At 36.0% G+C, this 20931-nt stretch overlaps 1 protein-coding gene across 1 annotated transcript; it reads right to left on the bottom strand.

Annotated features, from left to right (window-relative positions):
- Positions 1–15527: 15527 nt before the first annotated feature.
- LOC149686149 (uncharacterized) lies at positions 15528–16720 on the bottom strand. Its single transcript, XM_089870959.1, has 5 exons — positions 16648–16720; positions 16404–16578; positions 16240–16345; positions 15790–16181; positions 15528–15732 (listed from the first exon to the last, which is right to left on the bottom strand). Exons 1-5 carry the CDS (start codon positions 16703–16705, stop codon positions 15567–15569), a joined length of 897 nt encoding a protein of 298 aa, XP_089727085.1. The 5' UTR covers positions 16706–16720; the 3' UTR covers positions 15528–15566.
- Between the last annotated feature and the right edge of the window lie 4211 nt (positions 16721–20931).

The raw sequence follows: 20931 nt of genomic DNA, 5'->3' as shown, positions 1-20931 counted from the left end.
GAATTTCTCTAACAGGTCATAAAAACCATTGTACATTTTTCAAAAAAAATGCCACCTTAAGGTAACTAAATTTCTTAATAGACACGCCCACGTTATTCAATCGTTTAACAATATCTTGATTTATTGCTTATCAGTCATCAGATGTTTTTCTCTTTATGCATTTTCGGACACACGCCTGTTAATAGTTTACCGATTTTATAACAAAAGAACGTTGGATTTGCTTTATGTCAAATAAATTGTCAAGAAAAGAGTGGCCTATAAATAGATTTTTGGTATAAACACCGCAAATAAGGGACAATACTTGTAATAAATAAAAAACAGGGTGCGTAAAGCGTTTCTAGAGATTCTCAATTGTGAAAATATCCTTTGATATCTTCATGTCTGCTAAATAATATGGTTCCGAATTTCCTTAATAGGTCATAAAAACCATTGTACACTTTTCAAAAAAAATGCTAACCTATGAAAAGATAGTTTCTCACGGTCATGAATCACACTGTGAATGTGTAGGAGAGACGTCAGCCTACACAATTAAAAAAAAAGCAATGAATCACAAAATATATTCCAATGAAAACAATGAAATAGCACTGGTCAACCACCTCCTAAAGCCCTTGCCTGAACGTGTTTTCGGAATAGGTAATAAAATATTTCATCAACCAGCTAGCAACTAGACACTTACATATAACATATTTAATTCCTTAAGAGGCCAAATTTCGAAACTTTTAAAGAAGAGACAATGCCAATCGAAATCGTATTCGTTATGAAAAGGTTTATCAACGGAATGAAATTCTCAAAACAAGTCCAAACATTATGCGTCTTTCGCAGGATTAGAACAAAAGACCTTTCTCCACCGATGTGTATAACAAAAGGCGTAAATGTATGTACTACCGAAATGCGATTGATTGGGTTAATTTGTGATTAATGATAATTTTCGCTACTTGCTAGTGTAGTGATAGAACTGTAATACCTTTAAAAAAGGACACAATTGACTGTGAAAGGCTTGTAAATAAAGGAAGCTAAACCCAATGCCATATGGTCTGATTTGGGTAAAGAATTCTAGTGCTTTGTGAGAATGACTGAAACAAACAAGGATTTGAGCCTGATTTTTCTACCAAAGTATTCTTAATCTCGTCAAAGTTCTGTATAGACTGAAAGATCTGACAAGAAATAATATTAATGTTTTACTCTACCCAACTTGTTAACAATGTTGAACCCACAACTATTTAAGATCGGCTTAAGAGACTTCATCGAGGGGGAAAATCACAATATATTGTATGGTTTGCGATAAAAAGGTTAAAAAATGTACTGTTTTTTAACAAATGTTTTGATTAATCCTAGATTGATACAGCGTTTACTTGAGATGTAAGCACTGAAAGTTTTTGATTTAGCTGCCAGATTGAAGGTAAAATGGGGTATTTAGGATAGCTTTGTTACATTATTTGCTATGTTAAAGATGATAAAAGAGCGTTATTTCGGGCATCTTTAAAAAAAGAACGAAATTAGTCTCCTATAGTTCTGGAAAAATACTCATATATTTTCATGGTTTCGGTTAACGCACCAAAAAGGCCTTTTAAACTTGTCAGGATAATGACTGCGGGGCAAACCCCTTGAATTAAATGTTTCGTGGTAGGAAGAGTCACCAACTAACAAAACAATAAATCAAAAAATAAATTCCATTCAAAACAATACAAATGGTTCGACCATGCCCCTAAAAGCCATCACGTCTGAACGAGGTTACGTATAAATAAAAAACTGATGGGGATAAATCCTTTTGTTATGGATCGAGTTCGACTTCTTCCCCCTCCCCCCTTTTAATGTCATAAAACCAGGTAGGTGGTCCAATTAAAAAAAGGACAATAAATTCCAATGTATCTAAAAAAAGCTATGAGCATCAGACAACAATCGAGGGAAGCACCACCCTAAAGTCTGAACATCTCAAGAATGAGCGACCCTAACCACTAATACTAGTGTTATCATATTAAATTTAATCAAAGCAGTCGTCAAATTTTGTAACTATTGGTGTAAAAACCCGTATTTTTCATGATATTCAAATTTACTAGTAAGGAACAATTTTAATGACGTAACTGAATGTTTAAACTTAACCATTTCGTAAGATTTCTCTCTTTTGTTAGTCCGTTTGTACGTTTCGGTTTGTACTATTCCCCCGTTTGTATATACTCTCGTATTGTATCTAGACTCTTGTGCCATGGAGGGGGGTCGTACCCAAGCCCTGCAGGCTTCACTACCCTATCCCTCGAGCCTTATTAAATAAATAAATAAATTGCAACGATAAGAGTAAAGTTAGTTTTGAGGTATAGAAAATTAAATTCCTTAAGTCTGCAACACCATCGCGTTATGTATTGAAATTAATGATTCTGAAATTAATGAAAATATATTTTTCATCGAATCATTTTGATAAATATATTGCGAAAATCATCGCTACATTTTTAGTCATGTGAACTCTTTTTCAAATGACTCGTTTCGTCATTTTAAGGCAACTAAAGAAACAAAGTGAGTTGGATTAACTGAAGTCAGTACTTTTTCAATCTTTGTATGCAATTCTTTGGGGAATTTAGGAAACCCAAATAAGCATTTTTATAGAAAAATGTTGCGTATAATTTTTCCTTCTATTTGCTAGAAATCCACGATTCATGCACTGACATTAGCTAAATGACATTCTGTGTTGTACTTTGAACTTTTCGCTGGTGCTATAATCTGTTTTAGTAAATAGGATGTATGTTTTTTCTAAAGGTGTTAGTTAAAATCTGTGTTTTTCCCTAGAACAGTGTAAATAGCAGTGATATTCTAGTGTGAAACTATGTAGATAATTCGACATTGTAAACATATACTTTGGGTATTTTAATACTCGTGCTCGAATGGATGGACGTTTCCTAAGAAATACTTTGTTTAATTAGCTTAGTCTCTGTATAGTAAAACATCGCTATACTATTTACTGCGAAGAGGGGGGGGGGTTAAGAGGTATTAAATTTTTATTTAAATAGAAAAAAATTGGTGAAATTTTGCTAAATCAAGTGTTTTTGGTGAAACATAGAGTAATTTCGATAAATTTAGCTAAAATTTATCGAAACGTTTTAATTAATTTGAAATGTTTTTCAAATGGCTCGTTCCGTGTCTGTCAATTGTCACGTGCATGACTGATTTCGTGTCGGTGGTTTATTCATTTCCCCATGTATTCCTATGGGTTTTTAAAAATTTTTAATGCTCAATTTCGTTGCGAAAAAATGTAACGTGGTTGATCAAAAACGTTTCGATTGTTTTTACCTCTCCGAGTGACGTATGTCACGTGAGAGGTATTACACCGGCCGTGTCTGTCTGTCTGTCTGTGTGTCTGTGTGTCTGTCTGTCAGACCTCACGTGACCGCGTTCGCAGTTTACAAATCGGAGCAAACAAATACCCGATTTCCGGAACGCGTTCGCGGAAATTTGGTCATTCATCTACCAACACCAGTCTTTACTAACTGGCTTCTAAGGACCACAATCTGCTAGTCTTTGTCCGTCCCACATGGACACTAGTCTGTACGTGCTTGCTTCCAAGCACCACCAACTTCTGTTCTTCGTCAATTTCACCTTGACTCCAGCTTCTATGCACCACCATCTTCTGTTCTTCGTCAATTCCACATTGACACCAGCTTCTATACACTACCATCTTCTGTTCTTCGTCAATTCCACATTGACACCAGCTTCTATGCACCACCATCTTCTGTTCTTCGTCAATTCCACATTGACACCAGCTTCTATGCACCACCATCTTCTGTTCTTCGTCAATTCCACATTGACACCAGCTTCAATGCACCACCATCTTCAGGTCTTTTATCCATTCCACATGGACGCCAGTCAGTACATTCTGGCTTCTTTTCCTCCGTCATCGTTTGGTTTCAAGATATACGCGGCGATCGGCTAGGGTTACGAGAAACGTCTAGCCTCCCAATGGCAGGGCTTCCACCATCGGTTCACGCAAATGCGTTTTTATCTATTATTTGGTTTTAAGATATACGCGGCGATCGGCTAGGGTTACGAGAAACGTCTAGCCTCCCAATGGCAGGGCTTCCACCAAAGGTTCACGCGAATGCGTTTTTATCTATTATTATAATGGAAACGAAACGTATATATACCCCAAAATTTGAAAAAAGCGGGCAAGAGGGGTACCCTTCACTTTAAACGTCAATATTAGCAAAGTTTCGAAAGATAATAGGAACAACTTTATTTTAAACGATTTAACTATTTTTAAAGTTATTTACTGGCGATTAAAATAATTAAAAATAATTATATTTATTTAAATATTAAAGATAAACCCAAGTACCGAAGTCGTTAAATCATTGCCTCCTATATCTATCAAGGCCCGTGCATTGCGTTATATTTCGTACATTGTCTCTTATATCTTTTTAGGCCCGTGCATTGCGTTATATTTCCTACATTGCCTCCTGTATCTATCAAGGCCCACGCATTGTGATATATTTCCTTCATTGCCTCCAATATCTATCGAGGCCCGTGCATTGCGATATATTTTTGAGAACAACAACCAAAATGGGAAGCTCCTCTCAGAACCATAATAATTTGTTTTCTCAGTTATATGAAATGAAAATATGGATAATATTTTCGGCAATTCGATTTGAATGGCTCTTTCTGATGTATCATTCTCTCAGCACTGTTCATAATGGACAGGAACGTAGAGATTCGAGACACTAGGAATTACGATAGTGTTTCAAATCCTCTGTATTGAGGGCTTAAAGGCTTGGAGTGAGTCGAAAGATAAATACACATCCTATTTTTTAGTTGTACCATGCGTACCACAATGTTGCCAGGCGTTTATTGAAGGATGCTTGGGTACTTGGTACAGACTGTTACGTCTACCAAGTTTCCTAGCATCCAAGAATAAATAGGATTCATAGAAGCCAGTGTTATGGGCATGTCATGGGTCAAGTCGTTAAATATATCGACGCAGTTAAATAGCTGATGGCATTATTTTATCCACTTTCCCATTGCCTTTCGAGTGGAAGTTCAACTTTGGCACGGACGACAGATGGCGCTCTTAAATTTCTACCGCCAAAAATCGTTGTTGTCTGCTCGTTTTGCCCTTCCGCGTTTTTTCGTTATAAACTTATGATTTTACGAACTGTTAAGATAAAATTTCATATTTCCTAAGACAGATAAGCTTCTACTCCTTTCATCTTACTCCCAGTTAGATTACAAGCTGGTGTTAAAAAAAATTCAACGGCGAAAAAAGTATTTGACAATCTTATCTAAGAATATTTTTTAAATATAAAAAAAAATGTTTACATTATACGCTCCCTATTTGTGAAAGACCTTATTTTCGCACTTTTATCATTCTTTATTTGAATTTGAAAGGTAGTGCTTCATAATTCAATCTTCTGTAATAACTTTCTTCGGAAAATAATATTTCAAACGTTACAGAGTCTTGCAAGGGGATTGCTTTTGCGGATTTTTGTGAGTATTTAACTGAATAATAAAATGGAGGAGGATAATAATTTAAGTAAAGAGGAAATCAGGAAACGTAAAGCAAGGGAAAGAATGAGGGCAAAAAGGTTAGATCCTGAATTTAGGAAACGAGAAAATGAAAGGAGAAGAGTGTTAGCAGCTGAAAAAAAGGCTGTTTCGGGAACAGGTTCTAGCACACCCAATGTTGGTCCTACCGCGAGGCCAGTTGGCCATGATTCTGCGAAAGATGACGCATTAAATAAAAGCTCTATTGAAAGTACCGTAAGCGTAGGCACATCTATTAATGAGGAACCCAATAATGTACAAAATGATAATGCTAATATTAGTGAAATAATCGAAGGCGATGAACAAGTACGAGCCTAGCTTATGTGTGATTGGGTTGTGGCTTCCATGTTTTGGGGACATTTGCTTTTTGTGTGGCGAGGTATGATTCAGCTTTGATATGGACAAATGTTAAAAATCATACTGGTAGACTAAGAATACGGTTGAGGTATAGCGAGAGAGTAGAGTTTCCACAGCAATTGAGAGATATTGAAAAGGCTTGAACAATTGACTATTTTAAAATTGAATTCCTGCACTTGCAAAGAATTAAAAAAAGCGATAGATGCATATATTTAGGTTGTTTAAGGGGTAGTGATAGTCATCTCCACTCGGAGAGGTAATATTTTGGCTTTCCCAACTTGTTTACTTTTAACACGAAATGCGTTGTGAATGATGCTTCTTTCAATACCGTTTTTACGTTTTCCACAAATTTTTGATTTAAGGTGCCGATAATTTTGATAAATATAGTACGTTTAGGTCAATGCTTCGGTCTAATGATATATTGCCTTTCTGTTGACGCAACGGAAACATCTTAAACTTGTTGAGACTTGTCCTAATAATGCCCTCGGGGCAAACACCTGTAATCAATTAAATGCTTGAAACCCCATCGTAGGATGAATCACCAGCCCCCATTAATAAAGCAATAGATCACTCTAAATATAAATTCCATTGATTCAATACAAATGGTTCGACCCCCCCCCCCCAAAGCCATTAAGACACGCCTGGACATGTTTACGTATAACTAAAAAACAGATGGAATGTCTTAACACGTTGGTAGTGAGTCATAAATCACTCTAAATATAAATTACATTGATAGCAATGTAAGGAATCAAGTGACATTGCCATGCCCCCCCCCCCAAAGACCTTTAGACACGTCTGAACGTGCTTGCGTATAAATAAAAGCAGATTGGGATACATTCTTTTGTTATGAACCATGTTCGACCTCCTCCTCCCCCTTAATGTCATGTAACCTACACCTGCTGGGTTGCCAAAAGGGGATTTTGTAAACTATAGAGAGTCATTTCAGTTCCGAACTCTGGTGAGAAAGGTTGTTGACAAGGTTTGTAAGAAATCATGTGTTACGGTATATGTAATTCTTTTTTGATTAAAATGTCGCTTAAAATGTGTGCTAATTAGAAAATATATGAAGCAGTCTAGCTATATTCGTGTATACTTTAGTTAGGATCAGCATTTTATGATGTTTTATAGTAATTTTTGTTCATTTTAACTGATTACCAGCTACCAAGTTGTGTAAAAACTGCCGTAATTCCCCTTTTATGATATTAAAATGTGCTATTGTTTTAACCCTGTAACTCAATAACCAATACACAAAAGGAGTACACCTAGAACCGCGTCGTATTCGAACCTTCTTCAATAAACTATGTAAACCCTATCTCAATTAAAACTAGTTCTTTAGTATAACATAAGCATAAATGGAGAGACCTCAAAATCATACAAAGAATAACAACAAGGGAAGGGTAGGTGTAGAAAGGGCCTACTGAACCTATATAAATCACACCATAAATGTATACAATATCATAAAGATATACCAAATAATAACAATACAAAACATGAGTACCTAGAACCGCATCATAGTTTAGTTTTCAATAAAATACGTAAACCCTAACTCAATTAAAACTAGTTCTTTAGTATAACATAAGCATACATGGAGAGACCTTAAAATCGTACAAAGAATAACACTACGGGAAGGGCGTGTGTAGAAAGAGCTTACTGAACCTATATAAATCATACCCTAAATGTACACAATATACTAAAGATACACCGAATAATAACAATACAAAACATGAGTACACCTAGTACCGCGTCGCAACTTAATTTGTAACTGTAATTGGGCCATGTAAACCATATCTCACTTAAAACTAGTTCTTTAGTATAACATAAGCATACATGGAGAGACCACAAAATCATACAAAGAACAACATTACGGGAAGGGTGTGTGTAGAAAGGGTTTTCTTGAACCTATAGAATTACCAACACATTATACCCTAAATGTACGCAATATCCTAAAAATACACCTAATAATAACAATACAAAGCATACATCCTTATCACTTTTTCAGACTTGTAACATGTCTATACATGTAGTCAAATTACAGTTCTAAATTGGCAGCTGCATTTCTACTTTTCCATCACTTTTGCAGATCTGTAACATGTCTATAAATGTGGTAGAATTGCAGTTTTAAATTAGCAGCTGGATTTCTACTTTTCTATCACTTTTGCAGACCTGTAACATGTCTATTAAAACGGTCAAATTACAGTTCTAAATTAGCAGCTGGATTTCTACTTTTCTATCATCTTTGCAGACCTGTAACATGTCCATAAAAACGGTCAAATTACAGTTTTAAACTAGCAGCTGGTATTTCTACTTTTGCATAGCGTTTGCAGAATTGCGCTGCATATTTCTGTCAGGCTAGACAGTTAACAGTTAACAAACAGAAAATGTAGAAACGGCAGTCAATTTGCAGTTCTAGAATTGCTGTGAAATTTTCCCGTTTTTTGAGCTGCAGAAATGTAGCCTTAATGTATACCTATTACAGCGTGGTAGCGATAAAAAAGCGCGTATGCAGATGAATTACAGCTTAAAATATTTGTACGAGAAGTCAACTTCGAGCGCACCTTAAATTTTTATCTGCTTCTGTTAGGCATTAATATTACTGCTTTTATTTTTCTAAAATTTGAATAAAAAATTGGTTAGGCCTAAAAAGGCATCTTAAAAAGGTTTACTCATTCATCTCAATAAGATCTTTTGATCTAATACTGTCACGTCTCGATCCTAAAAATATTTCAACCACCATAAAAGATAGAAAATTGAAACATTTTTTGGTAATAAAAGGGCCAGTATTTTATATACAGTTATCATAAGTTTATCAGATATGTTTCAATAAGTATGACACTGCCTATACTTCGTAATGCTAGAGACTTACTGAGAGCTAGTTCGAGAATGACGCGAGAATTGAATACACTCGGTTTTGCAGTCCAACTTCCTATTTAGCCTGTATTAAGCCTTTGACAATGGCTCAACAGGCGTCGCTTTACGAGAATATGACGTTTCACCTACACCACTTGATGAAGAGCTCTAAGTAACCAGTGACAAACTTTTGGAACACATCTTACGAACTTATGCAGTTATGTTTAAGGTGTATCCAATACTAACAACATAAGGATTCGCAGCTTTCAAAGGTGTTGGCAGTCAAGTTCTATAGATTCAAAACCTAATAAAATAAGAGTTACTTCTATTTGAGGTAAAAAGTCGTAGAAACACAATTTTTCATCCAAAAAAGTAAATAAAATTAATTTCAGTTTATTTTAGTGATTTTATTCCAGTTTTTGAGACCAGACCTAGCTTTCTGTGTGTGTGTTTGTGGACCCGGGTACACGAAAAACAAGCGTGGATAGAAACCGATTAAGACAAGGTCTACTATCACCATGGCGCTCGAAATGTGAACGAAATTGCGAACCAAAGTACTTTAGCGCTATCATATAAGTTTACAGCAGTTTTCCTGGTTGCGGATAGACGTAAAACAAGCCTGTCGGTACCCTTCCCTTCAGTTGTAATCGGTTTTTAGCTACAAGTTTTAAAGACTTTTTCGATTATGTTCTGTGAGTGTGTATGTTGTGGATGTTAGATAGACGAAAAGACCTTTTTAGCTAGATGTGGTAAGAACTTAATGTACATGTACCTAAGCAGTTGGACCATGTCAGATATTACTTTAGCAAGTCAGAAAAGCGTGTATTCAGATGAATTACAGCTTAATATTTTTGTAACGGATGAGTACAAGTTGGGAATCCAAAATAAACCTCTCCAAATCGAGACGCAATTTAGACGCTATTTTTAAACAATTAAATAAATATAATTGATATTTATTAATTTAATCGTCATTAATTTACCTTAACTCTAGTTAAATCGTTTTAAGGAACTTTATTCCTAAAATAATTTTAAACATAGCTATTGTTGACGTTTGAACTCAAGCGTAAGCCTCTTTAAACCTTTTTGGAAATTTAGGGTATATAAGGCGAGTGATTCACAATAATTGATAGGAAAACCCGCAATGACCCTGCAAAGCATCTGAAACGCGCCTGCAATGATCCTGCAAAGAATCTGAAATGCACCTGCAATTATCCTACAAAGTATCTGAAACGCACCTGCAATGATCCTACAAAGAATCTGAAATGCACCTGCAATGATCCTGCGAAGTATCTGAAATGCACCTGCAATGATCCTGCGAAGTATCTGAAACGCATCTGCAATTATTCCACAAAGTATCTAAATCGCGCCTGCAATTATCCTACAAAGTATCTGAAACGCACCTGCAATGATCCTACAAATAATCTGAAATGCACCTGCAATGATCCTGCGAAGTATCTGAAATGCACCTGCAATGATCCTGCGAAGTATCTGAAACGCATCTGCAATTATTCCACAAAGTATCTAAATCGCGCCTGCAATTATCCTACAAAGTATCTGAAACGCACCTGCAATGATCCTACAAATAATCTGAAATGCACCTGCAATGATCCTGCGAAGCATCTGAAAAGCACCTGCAATTATCCTACAAAGTATCTGAAACGCACCTGCAATGATCCTACAAATAATCTGAAATGCACCTGCAATGATCCTGCGAAGCATCTGAAAAGCACCTGCAATGATCCTACAAAGCATCTGAAGCGCGCCTATAATGATCCTGAAAAGTATCTGAAACGCGCCTGCAATTTTGCTACAAAGTATATGAAACGCGCCTGCAATTATCCTACAAAGTATATGAAAAGCGCCTGCAATTATCCTACGAAGTATCTGAAATGCGGCTGCAATGATCCTTAAAATTATCTGAAAAGCACCTGCAATGATCCTACAAAGCATCTGAAACGCGCCTATAATGATCCTGAAAAGTATCTGAAACGCGCCTGCAATTATCCTAAAAAGTATCTGAAACGCGCCTGCAATTTTCCTACAAAGTATATGAAACGCGCCTGCAATTATCCTAAAAAGTATCTGAAACGCGCTTGCAATTTTCCAACAAAGTATCTGAAATGCGCATGCAATTATCCTACAAAGTATATCAAAAGCGGCTGCAATGATCCTTAAAATTATCTGAAAAGCACCTGCAATGATCCTTAAAATTATCTGAAAAGCACCTGCAATGATCCTACAAAGCATCTGAAACGCGCCTATAATGATCCTGAAAAGTATCTAAAACGCGCCTGCAATGATCCAAAAAATTATCTGAAACGCGCCTGCAATTTTCCTACAAAGTATATGAAACGCGCCTGCAATTATCCTAAAAAGTATCTGAAACGCGCCTGCAAATTTCCTAAAAATTATCTGAAAAGCACCTGCCATTATCCTAAGAAAGTATCTAAATCGCGCCTGCAATTATCCTACAAAGTATCTGAAACGCACCTGCAATGATCCTACAAATAATCTGAAATGCACCTGCAATGATCCTGCGAAGTATCTGAAAAGCACCTGCAATGATCCTACAAAGCATCTGAAGCGCGCCTATAATGATCCTGAAAAGTATCTGAAACGCGCCTGCAATTTTGCTACAAAGTATATGAAACGCGCCTGCAATTATCCTAAAAAGTATCTGAAACGCGCATGCAATTTTCCAACAAAGTATCTGAAACGCGCCTGCAATTATCCTACAAAGTATATGAAAAGCGCCTGCAATTATCCTACGAAGTATCTGAAATGCGGCTGCAATGATCCTTAAAATTATCCGAAAAGCACCTGCAATGATCCTACAAAGCATCTGAAACGCGCCTATAATGATCCTGAAAAGTATCTGAAACGCGCCTGCAATTTTCCTACAAAGTATAGGAAACGCGCCTGCAATTATCCTAAAAAGTATCTGAAACGCGCCTGCAAATTTCCTAAAAATTATCTGAAAAGCACCTGCCATTATCCTAAGAAAGTATCTGAAACGCGCCTGCAATGATCCTGAAAAGTATCTGAAATGCGCCTGCAATTATCCTAAAAATTATCTGAAAAGCACCTGCAATTATCCTACAAAGTATATGAAAAGCGCCTGCAATTATCCTACAAAGTATATGAAAAGAGCCTGCAATTATCCTAAAAAGTATCTGAAACGCGTCTGCAATTATCGTATAAATTAAAGTATCTGAAACGCGCCTGTAATGATCCTGAAAAGTATCTGAAACGCGCCTGTGATGGTCCTGAAAAGTATCTGAAACTCGCCTGCAATGATCCTGAAAAGTATCTGAAACGCGCCTGCAATGATCCTAAAAAGTATCTGAAACGCGCCTGTGATGATCCTGAAAAGTATCTGAAACGCGCCTGCATTTATCCTAAAAAGTATCCGAAACACGCCTGCAATTATCCTACAAACTTAGCAATTTCTGACTGTAACATGCATACAATATATCTGGAAGGTACAGTACCTGTAATGAGCCTGCAAACATCCTGATTTCTTACGGGAGTTACTATTTCCCCTCTGTTTTCTAGCTCTAAGGTAGCTATTTTATGACTCTAGAGTAGCTAAATTTTGTATACTGATGTACTGAGTTTTCCAACGGAAGATATTTTTTTCTGCAAAACGTCTAAAATGTTCTGATTGCTCTCTGGAATGCATCTTAATTTTGTCTGAAGTTGAACATTTTTCAGGTTTATTCCAGTATTTTTCCAGAATATTCCAGTTTATTTGCAATATATTGCAGATTCTAAAAAATCTAATTAACAGCAAAAATGCAGCCGTAAATTTTTGTACGGGTGGGAAAACACGTAAAAGTTAATCCTCTCATATAAGGTTTTGCCTGATTTCGAGAATTGCTTCTAAAACCGGGATACGCGCAATTTTTCTTTCTCGGTATCGTCATAGCTAAATTCAATTAAATTTTAGATAATCTAATGGATAACAAACCGCATCTTTTTCCAATTTGCCCAAGCTTAACACTAGCCTATTGGCCTAGAATAGCAGAACTTGCAGCAGACAAGTTTGAAATTTGCGCAGTGAGAAAAATGAAACTAACTTCCTTCCCAATTTAGAGTGCCGAGAGGGGGAAAGGGGATTCAAATTGTCTGCTCTCTCTCCGCAACGCGCGCCAAAGAGAAATGCCTTGTGGAAGGTACGAGTTGGAAATCCACAATACGTAGTATTATATAAATCCATGGTGTGACGGCCTTTTTTCTCTTGCATACTATTCCAAACTTGGATGCCGTTATTCGTTGAAATCTTTCATTTTTCCACATATCACAGTTTGCTTGATTTCTGGTTTGGGTTTCTAGAATGTGAGCAGCATTTATCGTTATCTTGAGATTTGGAGGAGTTTTGGCCAAAGCATTTTCTATACTTTCAATGACATTGGCATTGCATTTGTTCATATCAAAAATGGAAATTGGGAGGGATATTCTTGAATCGCTCTGCTCAGTTTCTTCTGAATTGATTTCAGTTTCGTAAGCCGACGTTTTAACGGGCAAGAAGTCACCTTCTTCTAAACAGCTAGCAAAAAAGCTTCTTTTTGTACCCTCTCCAAATTTTGTTGCCAATTTTTTAATTCTTTCTCTCATATTGTCTGTATCATTGGGGGTTTCAAAATCCTTAATACTGGAATAGCTTCTTAAATTGATGGAATTTTGTATTAAGATGTCACTACATTTTCCAGGTTTGTGGTGAACAAAATTCAAATTTTCAAAACATTTTGTTTTAAGAGCCCCTTTAGCATTAGGTACACCCCAGGCTTTAGCTTTTTCTGTGCAGGAAATGTCATCAGGTATAAAGTTCAAATCTTGGCGTTAACAGTCTAACATGTGCCAAAGAAGGGCTAAAGCCACATTTTCATGGTCGCTTGTAGCGTGCAAAATTAGCTTGCGTTTAATTTGCGCGTGGAGTTTACTCGCGCTAAAAATACGTTTAGAAGCAAGTGCGTTTTCACGCTCGCGTTTATTTTGCGCAGTCGATTCAACTTTCGCCGGTAGAAGGTTTTTAAAATGGCGGACCAACACCATCGAAACTTGCTTCTTCGGAAGAAAGTTCTTTTATTATCGTTGTTAGTAAAGAGATTAAAACCAAACACTAAACGCCAGTACAAAACAAAACGTTGGTGGGTTCACCCAATTTGGCAAAACCGTAAAACACAGGGTGATTTTGGTTCTTTAGTGAGTTCTACCCGTTGCCCTCTTTAGGCCTTGGTTTTTAATGTTTTTGTTTGTATTTCACTTAGCTTGAAGCTATGAGAGCCCATGACCATAGTTATTTTCAAAATTACACCAGGATGAGCCCAGACAAGTTCGATTTTTTGTTGCGATTGATGAACGGAAAACTACAAAAAGAGTGTTTTGGGCGTTTGGATATTATATCACCTGGAGAAATGCTTGCTGTAACATTAAGGTAAAATGTCTTTAAACGATCTTTGGTACACAAATAACAACGTTTATTTTTAGATTTTTAGCATCAGGCAATTCCCTAGCGTCAATGGCATACTCATTTCGTATGAGCAAAACATCCGTCCACAACGTGATAAAGAAAGTATGCCAGCTTTTATGGGATACTTTGCAACCAATCTATTTGGAAGTGAGTAACAAATAATGGTTATAATTGACTTGCTAAAACAGCGGGTTTTCGTAGGTCCCAACCACTGAAACTTGGAGAAAAGCCGCCATAGAGTATGAAGAACGTTGGAATTTCCCTCTTTGCTGCGGAGCAGTAGATGGGAAACATATAATGATGCAACAGCCTCCAAACTCTGGCTCACTTTATCATAACTACAAAGTAGGTGAAAGGGCCATATGATAAACTAATTATTGTTCAATGAAACAGACATGAAACTGACGAATATGTTACAGGGCTTTAATTCTATTGTGCTAATGGCAGTAGTTAATGCCAATTACACATTTTTAACTGTCGACATTGGAGCCTATGGATCAACTTCAGACGGTGGCGTTTTCAAGGCGTCGTGCTTTGGTAAATCATTGCAAGAAGGTAAAGTGGGCCTTCCAGGATTAATGACTTTACCAGGATCGAATATCGAAGTTCCACACGTTCTTGTTGGTGACGAAGCTTTTCAATTACTACCAACATTTATGAGGCCATACTCCAGAGATAGTTTAAATGACAAAAAACGAATCTTTAACTACCGCTTAAGCCGAGCCAGGTAGATATTGTTCATTTAAAAAACACTTTTATGTAATTGATGAAATTATTGATGTAATGTTACTTAAGGCGTTGTAGTGAAAATGCATTTGGCATTTCTGCAGCTCGGTGGAGAATCCTTCGAACTTGTATTAACATGGCTCCCGAAAATGTGGACCTAATTGTTAAAGCTATTGTAGTTTTGCACAACTTTTTGATAACAGAGGAATCTAAACAAGGAAACAAGTTGTATTGCTCTAACAATTACGCCGACCATTTTGACGAAAAAGGCAATTTAGTGGAAGGAGAATGGCATTCCGACATACTGAACCACCCTGCTAATGCACTAGAAAACATTGCGCCAACGGCTGCCAGAAATTACAACTGGAAAGCGGGAGAGATCAGAGATAAATTTGCCGAATATTTTTCCACGGACGCGGGGGAAGTTCCCTGGCAATATGAAATAACTCCAGGATTAAGTAACAACTGTTAACTAGTTGTCTTTGTTCTTTCATTCATCTGTGTGTGTTTAAATATTACCACCAAGGAATAACTATGACTAATCGATATGTCAATGTTTGTTTACCGCGTGATGTTAAGAAAACAACGTAAAACCATTACTGTATTAAACGTTTTAATAAAATGTCAGTTTATTATTCGACTATCATTTGTCATTTTCAACAGAGTTTCTATTTCGTAAATAGTTTGTAGCCAAATTTAAAAGATCAACTTCACAGTCTTGTCGTTTGTTTTCAGGTAAACGACGTAAAATAGTGCCTAAATAGTCGGTAAACTTACTTACATCGTCCACAGGACAATTGTCGATTTGTCTAAAAAATAAATTGATAAAGTTATGATAAATCATATTGACTTTGAAATATCCATACTTATTTAATTTCGCAAGTTCAGTCATAATTGGTTCTGTACCCTCATCGTTGGGCTTTTTTTTGCGTGAAAATGATTTTGGTGCTTTGGAAGAATTGAGGGATCTGGTTCCACCAAAGGTTGGAGTGGCAGATGCACTTCTTGTGTGAGTACTTGACGTTTCTTCACTTGACTTTTGTGAAGTACTAGCGGTTTCTTCACTTGACTTTTGTGAAGTACTAGCGGTTTCTTCACTTGACTTTTGTGAAGTACTAGCGGTTTCTTCACTTGACTTTTGTGAAGTACTAGCGGTACTTGTTGAGGCGCCAAGATTTAGCTGCTGAGTTTGTGTCTCAGGAATAGCACTACACTCGTCCACTTCAATACTGTATTCAGCACCGTCATCACCACACACCTATCAGAAGAATATGCAATGGCACGCCTCCAAACATTTGACAACTATACTTTGTTACATTTATCATTTCCTGCGTTTGAGCATTATCATTGGTAGCTGTTGCCGAAGTGCTATTTTCAGGATCCATAGGACAATTAACCTCGCATTCAAAATTTGACGTTGTCCTTAATAATAAGGCATTGTTGTTGAACTGGAGTTACTATTTAAAACATTAAATCTTACTTTCTCTTGGCAATACTGTCTTTCAAAAACATCAGCTGCTGGAAATGGGGCCATTTAACCATTGAATACTCCTTCTCTTCATCGTATTCCTCCCCACTGCGTGATGTGGTAACTGTATTGAAGATGCTGCGGAAGTTATCAACAATGCTCTTCCACTTTTTTTGCAGTTCCTCCTCTATCAAATGCATAAGTTTTATGACTCTCCTTTCCAAATAAACTAATGAAGCAAAGTCTCGGTACTCACTTGAATTTCCCATATCAGGACAGAGTTTAAAGACTTCTGCCCAAGCAGCGTCTTTCATCTCCCTGTTTTTATAGTTTTTTGAAACTTTACTCCATAAAACATCCCTAGATCTCACAACATCAATAAACCGTTCTTTAATTTCAATGTCCTTTTTTTTCTGCTCCTTTTTTTGATCAGCCAACTCTTTTTTCGATAGTTTAGGCATTTAAAAATGTAATGACTTTGCTACTAATCGCGAGAAAGGGCGAGATAGCAACTGGAAAAATACAGACTTTTAAAAATGGTTGTCGTATCTGCCTATTGGTCTTTTCGAATCACGTGACAATTTCTTTCAGCTTGTAATAAACGCGTGAGCTTGAAATATCTGTTTCGTTTAGATACGCGCTTGTAGCGTTTCACAATCTAGTTTTGCAAGCACACGCTACATAAAATTGGAATTGCTTGCGCGTTTCGCCCGTTTTTTACACGCAAGCTAGTTATTTACACGCTACAAGCGACCATGAAAATGTGGCTTGAGACATGAATGCAAACACCACCCTGACCAGCTTTGCATTTACAATATCCTTTTTCATTGAAGCCGCTAGTTCGGCTAATTTTAGCTGCTGTATCAAACTTTTTTGCAAGCGTGAACGAGGCTTGTACCTTACATTTTACATACAACGATGAAGCTTCTTCAACCCCAACACTTAGTAATATTTTTGATACCTTGTTTGCATTAAACATACGGTATCCATTCTGAAAATGTTTTGTAGCCTTATGCCTGGTGAAATGTTTTCTGATTGATTCATCTTTGAAGGTTTTGGGGTAAAACCGCATTTGCTTGCTCCAATTGCCCTTTGGAAGGTCCCATGTTTGAGTTTGGTGGATTGGAACCATAATATTCCGACAATATTCAGGTCTGTCATTTATATAAAAGATAAACAATGCTCTAAATAATAACTCTCAACTTCATGTAAAGAGCAAAAGACATACCTTTGGTTTAAGCTTTGGTTGCGTGACTCGGGCCTTAGCGTGCCCAACGCAGTAATTTTAAATTTCATGCAGACGACATAACAAATAAACGAATTTTTAGAGTGACGTTTTGGCTGCGTTCAGTGAGATAAACCACCTTTATGTATTATACTGAATCGAAATCTTTGGTACTCTTCACTGAACGTACTTATTGTGACGTCGACAAAAACAGTAAACCCGTCCCGAAACAAGCTGGTATGTGCCCAGACAAATTGGAGAAACAACTATTATACTTGATTGAGTTTAATTTAACGGCTTATTTTGTTTATCTACTGTGGATTTAATTTATAATACAAGTTTCAATAAAATACTAACTTTAATTGCAATTACCCTAAAATTTTGATGTATGCGCTTTTGATATATTTTAATGATCATTTAAATTAATTTGAAAGTGAAATAGGAAACTACTGTGGCTGTACAAAAACTTGTGATGTTTTATTCTTAATTTGAGCGTGTCTCGTGAGAGTGGATTAAGCTTAAAATTTATTTTTTACCCTAATTGCAATGTTTAGTGCAGTTTAATATTTTTGACATATATTCATCATTATGGTACCCTAAACTATTGAATTGCGCGGCAATTAATGTACTTTAAAGATAGTTTAAATTAACTTAAGTGTGAAATAGAAAATATTGGGTTTTGCTAATGGCTTGGGTAGATTTAATCGTAATTAAACAGTTTATTTAAAAGTTATTTGAGCTTTTATCCAAAAATGTATATTTTGGTTCAATTTCACGTTAATTATATTAAATTGAGTTAAAATTAACGTAGGATTGTGTGTTGGCAGTGTACAATGAGCCAAAGAAGTAATCTTTACCACATATTGTATTTCAGTTTGCAAATCTAAATTCATCTTGCCTTAAATTTGCCATTAGGTTATGCGTTTGAGCATTAAGCTAGATTTCCACTCGACCTGAAAAACCCGGCGGAAATCACGCAGCCGACCGTAGAAATTTTAACATACGCCGGCGTCCAGCTACACTACGACTGAATCTTTTAGTTTGGCGGTAGATATTTTTGGATCACGTGACAGATTTGAGTGGTTTCCACAACATCTCTTTCGCACTCCGAATTAGTATCTTTGTCACCTGGTCGCTTCGATCGTACAAGAAGGGATATTTTCTAGCTTCCTCACTAAATTCTTTCCTATTAACATCTAATCTCTTTTTACTTTCATTAGTTTCATTTTTCTTTCTTGGTGGCAAGTTTAGGCTAAGCCTTGGTCAACCATAAAAAATGGCGGCTATAAAATTTATCTCGCGTATGCGTGCGCACTAGAAATTTATGACGAATCAGTGGGATAATTTCAATGGCTGAGACACCGGCGTAACGCCGAACACGACCGAAAAAATAGAACACAACTTGCGCCCGGCCGAACGGTAATTCCGTCTGGCTCAACGTAAAGATTTTTCGGTCGAACCCCTTTCTGTCGAGTTTCCGTCGTGTTTTCCGTCGAGTGGAAATCTAGCTTAAGGAGGTGGGTGGTAAGTATTCAAACTTTTTTTGAATTTCTCTACTTTATTTTTAGAGTGTAATTTAAAGGTAGAATGTAATTATTAGTGTACCCTTTTTAAATCGAATTAGATTGGGAAGATTATATTAAAAGCGTAAATTTTATAGCATTTCTCAAGTTTTAATAGTTGACTTAAAATGCCCTAATAATAATAATTTGATAATCGAAAAATTTATATTTATGGAGAGCGTCGAATAAATTGAAGCCAATCTAGAAGCTACATCTCAAGTGAATTATTCATTTATTAAAGCACACCACTATTTTACCCTTAATTTTTCAAAGTGCGCTCGCTTTTAAAATAGTGATAAGTCGGAGTTTGCTAATTGTCATTTGGCAGAATTTCTTCTACAATCAAAATAGAGTGTCAGGCTTAGCGTGATAAGTTTAGCAACATGAAAAAATCAATGGATTTTACAGAAATCGTTTTAATATTATTTTATGGATCCAATTTGTTTGATCATTTCATTCTAAATTTGATGGTAACACTTGCATGTGTCTATATCGTTGTGTTTCGTTACTTGTTCAATTTATCGAGAGAAAGTTCAATTGCACAATTTTCAAAGAATGATGAAAATTCAATAAAATGGACGGATGGAAAGTACAATGGTGAATAAAGCATTTCTTGACCCATTTGCAATTTAATGGTAACACTTTGTTGTAACTATATCGTTCTTTTTCGTCACTTTTTCAACTTATCTCCAGAAAGTTCCAACGGAGAATTTCCAAAAGAATGACGAAAATTCCAAAAAATTCGCGGATGGTAAAAAAATGGTAAATTTACCATTTCATGACGACCCATTTACTTAAATGTTACGACTAGGATAATATTTGAATAGCTTTACATCATATTTTCAATATACAGATGAACAATCGGCAGAGGAAGAGGATAGTTTTGGAAATAACTCCGATGGTAAGTATAAAAATAAATAAGCATTTCTTGACCCATTTTTTCGATAGATCCAAGCAAATGCTTATAACTTTTCAAATTTCAACACCTTTCTGTTTGACTAAATAATCTGTATTCCTTAGCAAATTCCGAAGGCGAAAATTAAAGTGAGGAATAGTTGGAAAACATCGCAGATGGTAAGTTCAGAGGCTACATTAACATTTATTGACCCGTTTGGAAGGGTCTTATTAAACGCAAAATCTTTATTATCAAAGTTTGTTTCATTTTATATAAAATTTACTTTAGAAATAAACTCTGCTCAAGAAGAAAATAAGAATAGTATAAATTTTATTTCTAACGGTGGAAAAATAGTACAAGTTTAGGGCCGACTTTTTTTTAAGTAGCAAGTTTTTTGTTAATCTATCAAGGGTTATAATAATATGTGTTTTTTCGTTAATTTTGAATTAATTTTCAAAGTTTTCATATTAAGTCTATGCAGCAACAAAATTTGAAAAAGCCCGACAAATCTAATTTTTTGTTGAAAAATTTTCCATCTTCAAAGTTTTTTTTTCGAAATTCAGTTTCACTTACAAAGCTAATACAGCAACTTTGTTTATTACAGGTTTTAATGATATCAATCGGGTAACTGATTGTGGAGTGGGATATAACGGTAAGTGTGCCTGATTTTAACATTAATCTCAACTATATAATAGAAAATATTTATACTAATAACTTTAATCTCAAATGGAGCTGGTTTCGTGGCAAATGTCAACGTCGATGTTTTGGAAACATGTTCAAATATTTTAAATTTTGCTATGAACGAAGTAACTGGTGAGTGTTTTATTGCAATTTGATAAAATATAACAGCGTACATTT

Source organism: Phalangium opilio, unplaced genomic scaffold (assembly GCF_054372755.1).
Source record: "Phalangium opilio isolate 3A_F unplaced genomic scaffold, DU_Popi_V2 ptg000032l_1, whole genome shotgun sequence".
NCBI classification, from domain to species: Eukaryota; Metazoa; Arthropoda; class Arachnida; order Opiliones; family Phalangiidae; genus Phalangium; species Phalangium opilio.
The sequence above is the reverse complement of the archived record's forward strand: the minus strand, read 5'-3'. Positions and strand labels throughout refer to the sequence as shown.